The 11374-nt window shown below is 39.1% G+C and overlaps 1 protein-coding gene across 1 annotated transcript; it reads right to left on the bottom strand.

Moving 5' to 3' along the window:
- On the bottom strand, positions 1–7663 carry LOC139731689 (ADP/ATP translocase 3-like). Its single transcript, XM_071642577.1, has 3 exons — positions 7514–7663; positions 3052–3195; positions 1–1610 (listed from the first exon to the last, which is right to left on the bottom strand). Exons 1-3 carry the CDS (start codon positions 7631–7633, stop codon positions 966–968), a joined length of 909 nt encoding a protein of 302 aa, XP_071498678.1. The 5' UTR covers positions 7634–7663; the 3' UTR covers positions 1–965.
- Positions 7664–11374: the final 3711 nt, after the last annotated feature.

An 11374-nucleotide genomic window follows, 5' to 3' on the forward strand; every position in this document is an offset into this window, starting at 1 on the left:
TTTAGGATTGGATTTCTTTCTTTTTTTTAATTTTAAACCAGTATTCTTTTTTTTTCTTCTTTTTAGTTCACACATACAATCCACTTCACAACACAAATTGCTTATGAAAATATGAACCAGCACTTGATGTCCACCTCAATGGTCAGCATGATTGGTGCCTTCCAATGCTGCTAGTTAAAAGCCAAACTTCAAGGTGAGACACTTTCCAACCATTTCTACAACAATCTCACTGGAACTTTTGGGTTGAGGATAGTGTGCTGTTGCAAGATCAGAAGGGACATTTTATTGAAACCAAAAATCTGTAGTCAGAACTAGTTGGTACATCACTTATTTCTTGCAATTGTTGTCTATAAAAGGGTAACATTGAGCGCTAGAATGTCATGGTAAATATGATTTGATAGATATATCAAAATCTAAATCACTTTCCCATTATTCACACATGAATACTTTATATAAATACCTTTGAAAATGTAGCATCATTTCGTTGCTAGTTCTTTTTTTTTTCCCTGCTTGCAAACAAAGTGGAGCCTGACCACAGCTGTCAGACAGTAATCTGGCTAGATCTACACAATATCCCGTAAATTTAGGTGGAACTGACATTTCCACATGTAGCATAATCATAATTCTGCAGTACAGACAAAAGTGGCGTCATATGAACATACATATCTGCTAGTTTCTTTGTGCATCCATGAATCTTATCTATGAGCACGCACAATCAGTACCAAGCATACAAAGGATCCATGAACTACATTAATCAAGAACAGAATTGCCCAAATCAAAAACTTCTCTTCATCTTGTCACCCCACAACTGAATTTATTCATATATGGGCCAGCCAATTTTCTTCACTAAACTTGTCAACAATAGATTGGCATTCTGTACAGTTTCACTGTGACATATCCCCCAAGATCTGGACAATTCTGCTCAAGGGTGTTCTCAATAAAACCCACGGATGGACAATCCTCAATTATACCAAGAACTTCTTCAGTTCGTCGTACAGGACCAGGACGAGGGCACCACCAGTGCCACGGAGGACGTTGGAGAAAGCACCCTTGAAGAAGGCTCCACCTCCTTCTTGTGCTGCGATCTTCCTCCAGCAGTCGATGGTGCCCTTGTACATGACCTCACCGCCCTTGCGGCCGGACTGCATCATCATGCGACGACGGACAGTGTCGAAGGGGTAGGAGATGATGCCGGAGCAAGTGGTCACCGTCTGGGCCACCATCCACGAGATGAAGATGTTTCTGCTGTACTTGTCGGGAAGCATGCCCTTGGCTGTGTCGTAGAAGCCGAAGTAGGCAGCACGGTAGATGATGATACCCTGCACAGACACGCCAAAGCCTCGGTAGAGGCCAAGCATGCCATCAGACCTGAAGATCTTTGTCAGGCAGTCGCCCAAGCCCTGGAACTCCCTCTCAGCAGCACCCTTGCCAATGTCAGCAGCCAGACGAGTACGGGCGAAGTCAAGGGGATACACGAAGCAAAGCGATGTGGCTCCTGCTGCACCACCAGAGGCTAGGTTACCCGCAAAGTAGCGCCAGAACTGCTTCCTCTTGTCAACTCCATCCAGGAACAACCTCTTGTACTTGTCTTTGAAGGCAAAGTTCAGTGCCTATTGTTCATTAAAAAAAGAACAATAAAAAACTTTGATGTCATGGCTCACTAGACAGTTATTCATTTATTTTTTACTTTAACCCTAATCAGGCTGGGGGCAGAATCCGCCCCCCTCCCGCCGCGATGTTTCATGACTTTTTTCTTTCAAGTATCGCGCAACTTTTGAGACCAAAATTGTTGCGCCCGCGCGTACTGTCTTGACTCAACGCACGTTCGAAAAATATTTGTCAACCCCAAAATTGCTCCAAAACATGACTTTGTGTACAAATCCAATGCAAATTGTGTTTTTTCAATTAATTCACATAAAAATTCATATCTTGACTTAGAATGGATTAATTTATTTTAGCATAATAAAGCTTCAAAAAAATGTCTGTGACAAATTTTGGCCAAAAAACAAACAAAAACAAAAGGTCGAAAAACAAGGAAATAGATAAGAAATTCAAAAAGCAATCAAATACATAAGAAATTAATTTCGATACAGATTTTTTTTTATCCTATGTCTCAGGAGAATGATACAAGAAACATTTTTAAAAAGAAATTAGCTTAATTAGAGCATTAATAAGTGATTTAGAGCCCAAAACTGATTTTATGCATAAATTACAATAATTAATTAATATAAAATATAAGAAAAATTTTTCGGAGAAAGCAACCATACATTTTGATAGTATATGTCACAGGCGTCGCGTGTGCTGATTTTCGGCGCGATCACGCGTTCCATAGGGCCCCCCCCCCTCCCCCCCCCCCCCCCAGATATAGCATAGCCAAAAAAGCCCAGCCTGATTTGGGTTAACATACTCTACAGGAAGATATGTGTGGGCAAAGTGACAGTGGGTCTTCTTGGTTACTACCTATAACACAGAAGAAATTGATGATTACAGTTATGTTAATGAGAGAGAGGGAGAGAAAGAGAAAAATTAAGAAATTTTCCTCAGAAATTAGACATGTTGTCATAACCCTTCTTGCAGAGGTATAAAATAACATGTAAATCAAATTGTTGTTATAGCTTTACTTTGTTTATAAAAACCTCATTATATGAATAGTGTGAAGGCTAGCAATGTGAGCAATATGAACAGCAGTACTGTTTTGAGTATGCCTTTCCACTCACTGTAATATCTTGAGGAAATACATTGTAGCAGGGAGTTGCTGCTTTTGTTTATTCAGTGCCACTCAACGAAAGGTACAGAGTACTATGCCGACAAGTTACATTCAAGAGACTGTACCAGCTATTAGAGATACCCATTCAGCGCCATTCACTAGGTAAACAGTCAAATCTTGCAACAACCTGGCTTAATTTCACAGAGCAGTTGCTAAATATTGTGCTGACTTGCTTTCAATTATTTATCTCTTACAATTGTAGTACCATTGCTTTCATATTATGGAGGTCCATACGGATGGCTGGAAAGGCTTTCCAGCTGAAGTGATGGTTACAATACGCTTACCTGTGTGGGGAAGTATCGGATGACATTTGCCAAGTTGCCACGCCATAATGAGAAGAATCCCTGCTCTTTTGTAACACGGGCAAAGCAGTCGACGATGCCTTTGTACTGCTGGTCTTTTGTGATCTGTTTTGATGCATGTTGTACCTGTTGTAAGGGAAAGGGGGTGAGGGGTATAAAACATTATTTTCATTTTCAAACGTGGCATGTCAAAGATAATAAGAGTTCACATTGCAAACTAGAACTATAATGCGGGGAATAATTTTCGAACTCAAATTCGATTAGCAATTTCAGATGATGCACAATATTTCAAATGGTATCCTGTACACTTCTGTGGAAGAAAACTGCAGCACAGGAGTTACTGTATTTTGTGTTGCAGTGATGTAAAAATGCACAGCAACCTGCGAAGCGATACAGTACCAGGACCCCGTTGTATGAAGAGTTTTCATTGATTATATAGTTAAATTCTTATCATGTCTATGGCAGCCTGTGTGGTAAGAAAATTTATAATCAATTACATCTTAAATTGATAAAACAGGGCCCAGGAAAATTATTCCCTGTAATGACCAATATACATGAGTAAATGTAAAACTTGGTGAGGTTTCTTTACAGTCCTTGTTGTCCATGAACTTCTGGTAGCATATGTAAACAAAAATGTGGTACTGGTTTTGCCACCATACTTGTCTTCTTCTATTCCTTCATAAATGCTACATTCATACATGTATTGTCATATTAGCACATAATTACACTGTAGGTCTATTTTCTAAGGACATCATCTGAGAGGGATAAAAAGGCCTGAAGGGAATAGCAGTAACATTATCATACTTTTTATCTTTCAAGGCTCAACAATCCGTGAAAGATATTAGTTCATGGCAACAATAGTATTATTCATGTACAAAAATATCCAAAACAAAAGTGTGATCAGAATACATGTACATAACATGTTAACACCACTGAAGATGTAGTGTGCTAAAGCTCATGTTTCTTGTTTACTGTTTCTGGAATTTTACTAAATATTGTGGAGTCTTGCAAGTGTTGAGTACGTACAGATGTATATGATTTTTCTGGTCCATAGAACGGGGCCATACTTGTGACTCACATTGTACATTGTATGGAGATTTCAAAATATAATTGGCCCATACAGCAAACATCAGAAGTAGTGGAATGTTGGACTTGGAAAAGAAGAAATCTACATGTTGACTTACATGGTTTTCCCCCAACGTCTGCAAAAGGGGCACTACACATGATGCGAGTCCCTTAGCTTTGTACAGGATGTTGATGGTTTTTACCCAACAATGAGTCATATACCAGCTTCCTAAATGTCTAACCACATAAGTTATGAACCTGATTATATTAGTCAATTATACACTCCTTTATTGGGGGTGGGGGTGGGGGGAGGGGGTTTAAGGTTTAAAAAAAAAAAAACCTAAACAAATCTGTATTACAAGAATGAGTCATGTTACATACAGTGCAAATCATATCAAAATCTGAATGTGCACATGAATTCTTGTACATATTCTGTATGAATTTTATGCAGACATACTAAAAATCACCCGATCATACTTTTGACTTTATGCACTTGTCAATGTAATGACGCACCCCACTACCCCCGGACATGGGTGCGTCATGGTCATTTTTTGACTGACCACACGGGGTTTTTGACGGACACCACAGTCACTTTTTTGACGGACATAACGCTGCAAGTGACGAACACCACAGTCACTTTTTTGACGGACAACACGTTGAAAGTGACGCACACCTCGGTCACTTTTGTGACGGACATCCTCGGTACATGTGACGCACCCCCGTAAATACTGAAACGATTTTTGCATACGTTTTATTCAAGCAATTTCATTTTCTTTTGGTTCGTACACATAATTTGTAAAAGTTTCGGCAAGTTTCCCTTACCATGTAAGCACCGTATTGTCATTCACCGTACCAGGTACATCATGCTGCTGCTACGATAATAGTATTCCGTATAGTAGTATGTATTCTGTGTATGCAATCCATACATGACAATCACATGTGTGCAGAATTTGCGCTGTGTGTGCGCGGCCATTGCTAGTGCGGTGGATGCATACTGCTGCAGCGCAGGTAGGTACACACCACGCCACGGCATTCATATTCCCGCTCGAGTACTGCGTAACTACAGCCTACTAGTCGCTGTACGTAGAGATTCGCACATCTAACGTCGCGCGCGCGTCTGGCCAGCTGGTCGGGCTATCCCGCAAGCAGAAAATGGCATGCAGCAGGCAGTTCTTCTGTTGCCGTTTCGACAGGAAAGATTGAACTAAGTTGTTACATCATTGAACAGTCCCTGGTTTGAGATTGAGTATGCATGATTTCATGGGTTTGTTGGAGGGAAAATGTAAGGAGAAAGGGTGGCTTTTAAATTCTTACTTTACGTACTTAGTTCAGGATCAATTTTTACAATCAAAAATATGCAGAGCTAAAATGGAGTTTCGAACAGGAGTTGGGTGCATATTGGTTGCTGTTAGGCATGATGTCACTATTGTCACCATAAACCGCAACTGAAACTGAAATATTCATCAGATTTCTGGCAATTAAGATATTAATACTTTTCTATACAATCCATCAGTATGATACTGCTACTGCTGCTAATAATCCACTTTGCTACAGAAGATATATCATGTTCCCATTGACAAAGGTCCTTTAGCAAATTTTGGAAATGTCATATTGCCAAATTGGTACTCCTGGCTCTACACCAGCATACATTGGACATAAACATTGTATATTCATGTTGTATAGACCAGGTTTATTCAAAGGCAGATCTCGCCCACAAACTGCTAAATCTGCTTCAGTCCAAAGTGAAGTATGGTCTACAACATTGCCAGTCATCACCAGCTGGCGCTCTACAAAATAGCACTTGCATGCACATCCATTATTTTGCACGTACAGCTTGCCAAAACTTTGGCTCTGTATTGCACAGCAAGCTATTACAAGGGTAAAGTTTACATGTATGTATATTGGCAGAGGACCTGTGAGCGGAATGTAAAAATTGATCCGTGTTGTCATTGCCAAGCCAATTTGTGCTATTTTTTTGCATAAATTTTGTGAAATTACATATTCAGGTCTTTATTTTACGAGGGCAGCAGAGAGCAGACTTAAAACCTCTTCTTTTTTTTCTTTAAAAAAAAAAAAAAAATTGAGTTCTTTTTTTCCCTTAGAACCATTTAAACCAACAATTTTCTACCAGTCAAGCACAAAATTCAAATTCTTCACACTACACAGGAACTTGGAGGACAAGATTTTGGCAAATTTTCCCACAGTGCCTGTCGAGTCAGCAGTAGCCTAGCAACTTTTTGCCACAGCACTGATGCATACAACAGACAGACTACAAATGTACATACCTCTACACACGAAAGCAGCGTCGAGCACTTCTATCCACTTTATTTCCTTTAATTCTTGTGATTATTTGATTTAAAAATATCAATTTCAAACATAATAATGCTAAAGGTTAGGGAGTAAATAGATGGTAGTGTAGGTTTATAGTATGTAAATTTAAGTAATAAATGAATTGTACTTTTTGGAGCAAATTGCCCACCACCCGGCAGAGCTCCAAATTCAAAAGATGTCGAGCATACCAAACTAGAACCTATGCCACTCAGCAAATGAGGAAAATGGGGGCAAATATACAAATAGGGGAGTCAAAATGGTGTGTTCACACAAACAATATTTGTTTTACCTATTTATTTGAATTATAAAGAATGTTATATATGTTTAGAAAGGGGTTCTTATCTTCGCTTTCCTCACCAAGCAGTCGAGTCTATTGACTCTCTTAGTAGTCTAACTGCAAACGATTGTGAATTGCCACCCAAGGGGGTAAAATCAATATGTTCACTTTCATATGATGCAGTAGCCTAGCAGGTAAATGAATTGAGAGCCTAATACAAAAAGAGCACGCCATCTCCAGCAGGGCCATACCCAACCAATGCCAGATAACATGGAAAACCTCGAGTGTCTCGCTAGATCCACTCGAGCGTGGCAAGACTGTCGACCGACCGTGGTCTACGCGTACAACGTAATGTGTCAGTAGGTTCTTCTGGTTCTTCTGTTGGGGAAATTATTGTGTTCCGCAACAGCACTGGGCAGGAGATTCCGAGGCGAAGTGGCGAGTCCACCGATTCCATGAATACAGGTCCATCAGATTTCAAAATGTAATATTTCGTGATGCCGGGTAATGAATGTGAAACATTCGTAGCGGCATTCACGCGTGTTACAAGGCCGGTCTTTTGCACTCAGTGAGCACAAATGTTTAACCACGTGAACGTTTCTGCGAAAGTCCAAAAGGCCGGTTGACTTCACATGCTGCAGATCGCACGCATGCTCATAGTCTTACCACACTGCGTGCATTGGCGAAGGGACACTAATGTCAGAGGGGACACCATACGTTTTGAGTCCCATATTTCAGAAAAAAAACAACAAAAACGTTACTTAATATTACCTGCAAAAGAAGCTTCACTCTTTCGATGGGTGCTACTGCAGTTTTTGAAATTGCTGCGGCGATTCCACCGGCGGCAAGATCTTTTGCAAAAGACGTGACAACTTCTCGGTTGATAGCCATGGTCCTTGCTGCTGCACGAGAGGAAGGGAGGAAAATGCCGGTAGATGGCGTTTACGTCACTGATTCTTCACATTCATCTGGCATGTCATACATCCGCGTAACGAATGTAGTATTTAGTCTGGATGACATTTGTGAATTATTGTGCCTGGGTGCTTCATTAAATACTGATTGATACAATGTAATTTGTATAATAATGTATGATTTACAGCTATTACACACTTTTTCAATCCTTTAATCTGCGATACGTTTCTGAGTATCAAAATCATTCCGCGAGTAAGTCGTCATGTCAGAGGTTACAGCCAGCAGACTACTGCGCGTGCGCAATCCCGACGTCGTACTCTGACTCAGTTTCCGTTGTTCAAGACAAAAGTTATCCGCAACTTTTAGTGAGAGCTCCGAGTTGGCGTCATGACACATCGGCGAAACGAGAGGGATAGGTGACCCGGAAGAGCAATCTTCACTTCTTGAACCAGACATCTTCAGAATAATTTGATGCATAATACTCAGTACTTATTTTTACTTCGGTCACATGAAAAATGAATGCCAGTGTGTGATTAAATGTATACAACGAAAAAGGAACTATGAGCATATTCTACTCCATAAGAGGATATTTATCTTAGAAGGCAATTCCGATCGAACCAGTTTTGGTCTACCTTTTACCTTGTGTTTGTCACTTCCGAATGGTCCTCTGGGAACTGTAAATATAGTTGGTTTGTAAAGGAAGAGTTTCATTTTCTAAGCAAAACAATGAAAATTTGATCTAACTCGGCTGAAAATCAAGGAAATTGTGAAATTGTTTCGCTTATCATCATGAACTTTTTTTTAAAGCAATCAACATTCAACATAATAATAATTGTTTTGGATATAAACTCCAACTCCAAACTCCAAATCTTTTATTGTCCAAGAATGGAAATTCTTTTTGCCCAATTGATCGTGGGCCCGGCAGCCACTGAGCAGCGCCAGATCGACGTTGCTCTAACCTTTTCAACTGTTGAACGGCAAACAAGGTAGCAGCAACTCCCATCTTTTAACGTCTTTTGGTATGACGCGGCCTGGGTTTGAACCCACGACCTCCCGATTGTGAGGGCAGCCGCTCTGCTCACTGAGCCAACACATCGGTTTAGGTGTTTAATCGATGATGTCATTGCCTCATATTTGTACTTTCAATTAGGCCTATACAGTAGGCCGTACTGTTACGGGCCCTATAGCTACACGGCATTCTGAAATTTCTAGTTTTTCGTTCAAACATAATTATGTGCCCCAGTCTCATATTCTGATATATCTGACTGATCACTATTTAAAAGATAGTCAACCAGGAATGTTTTTAAACTTTTATATAGGAGAAAGTGGAATTTGTGTCATTTTTTTTCCCAACAGGCAATCAACAATTGTGAGGTGATGACATTATTGCAGCTCACCCATTTAAAACTAGTCAGATAGGCCTATATCAAACTATTCAAATTGATGTTGTTGTTTTTTGCAAAAGTAAGCAAATCTTTGAAATTTCATAAGTCCTTTTTAATCCGATTTTAAGGAAATTTTTATTGATGTGCAAATCATATTTTATTCTTTCTTTTCAAACTACCTTCCCACTGGTCCGGAATTTCCCCTTGAATCAGGGAGTAGGTAGCCTACATGGAATTTGTTTTTACAAAATGTATTACAAGTATATAATGTAGGTCCTATTTTGATACGACATGGCTTACTTGGCAACGAAACATGACAGCCAGTGAATCATAATTACCATCATGAGTATTTTCAACCCTTGTCAAGAAAACAGAAAATTCGATATTATCTTCACTCTTCTAGGGTAATGATAAACACTTGGCATACCACTTTCAGAATGTAGACGGAAAAGCACCCTTAACACTATACAAGTCAAAGACTCTGTATTTTCATTAAAATTTTTCATTAAAAATGAAATTATGTGAAATTCTCTTTCCATTTTCTTTTCATCGTTTTCCATGCGTGTCGTCACGAACTGTTGAAGTCTTCTCATCCAGCAATGGCTGCACCATAACTTTAGAACGGATTGTCCCACTTTCGTCAAACTTTCTGATGTGTTCTACTAATATTGTTGCGTTCATCCAATGCACAATGATGACCTCTTGTGTAACTGGTTTTCACTCCCCTTTGTTGATACCAGTTACATACACAGACACTCACATTCATTTGAGGTCGGCATCCGGCCGTTAATCGAGCTCTCCTAAGCGGAAGCTTGTAATAGACATTAGGCGTTTTCACATCAGCCCGATAAAAATCCAAGCTCGAGATATTTTCCAATTTCCCAAGTCAGAAAATAGCGCGCTATTTCGAAACATCGGGCTCCGATGTGAAAACGCCTATTGAGAAGATGAGATAATTTCTAGCCTTATTCATTTATTAATTCATTCATCTGTTATTAGTCCAACATGATGGGGCATAGAAATTTTGCTTCATCGACATTACAATATTATACAATAATCATAACAATACAAACACATCTCGCATCACAAATGCATATCTCAATGAAAGGCACAATGAATCTATTACACAATCATGCAATGATAAATATATCATTATGACCCTATACATAGCCCAAGCTATACTTTGACCCTTCCCGGCAGGCACCAAATTTTTGAATTCACGAACTGTGTTTCCAACTTTCTAGGGTCCGAAAAAGCAAGAAGACGAGATCCGAGATCAGACTTCTTCTCCACTCCTCGGAACAAAGTCGAGAAGGCGGGGCATCGTCTTCTCGATGGCACTTAGGCCCTATAATCAAAGTTATTGTTTACCTTTGGGAGCTGTGATTTTAAAAAAAAAAAATGTTTGCGTTATCACATTTGATTCATATGTGTTGGTCAGTTCACAAAACATCCTACCATATAAAAGATTTGCAATAAAGCCTAAAATATAAGGAAATAATCACTATTTTTCACATTAAACCATAACTGTAGACTGTTTAGTTTAGAAACAATATCTTATCATAACTATTATTCACATTTTGTATATTTTACAATACTTCAGATTTATTAATCTGATTAAGTTTTTTTTTTACACTCTGTCTGGTTGTTTCTATCCCTAACTCCCATTTCAGAACTATTTCGAAACCCTAAAGCTGGGTTTTTGTTTTATCTGCAAATGGAAAACAATGCCTTTAAGCTTATCTTGTCTCCCACCTCCCTATACTATACCTCAACGCCGTGTGCGTCGGTTTTTGTTTTGTTTTTGTTTTGTTTTTTTTAAGGCAACCCGGTCCGCCACCCATGCATGATGGCTATTATAGGAGTATGTCATGACCACAATCTTTGTTTTTATGAAATTGAATGTATGTCTGCTTATTCTTTTCTAGTTTTCAGCATCTTTGATCGTTGTTCCTGTTTGTCCAAAAATTAAACTTTTTGTTTGTTCGTTCAAAGTTGCTTTTTTGTTTGTTTTTACGGAGAGTTCGAAAATTACATGTTCCCCCTCCTCTGCAAACGTCTCAATATAAACCGCTTTATTAATCTATTCAAATTTATGGACTTTTCTTTGTCTCTGATGGCCTAACAAATTATTTCATCTATACTTGTACATATGCGATAGATTTTGATACCTAGAATCAAGTTTGCATGTAGTAGGCCTATTTTTACTTGCTATAGTAAAGACACAACTATTTTTGAACGATCCCCAAGAATGTTCACTATATCCAGTGGTATTTTCTTGAGTATTTATTATTCTCAAGTAGGAATGTGGACTCTTGTTTGAACCTATGTGTGG

This window comes from Diadema antillarum, unplaced genomic scaffold (assembly GCF_040938485.1).
Source record: "Diadema antillarum isolate AM-2024a unplaced genomic scaffold, OU_Dant_1.0 seq00000382_RagTag, whole genome shotgun sequence".
Classification (NCBI taxonomy): Eukaryota; Metazoa; Echinodermata; class Echinoidea; order Diadematoida; family Diadematidae; genus Diadema; species Diadema antillarum.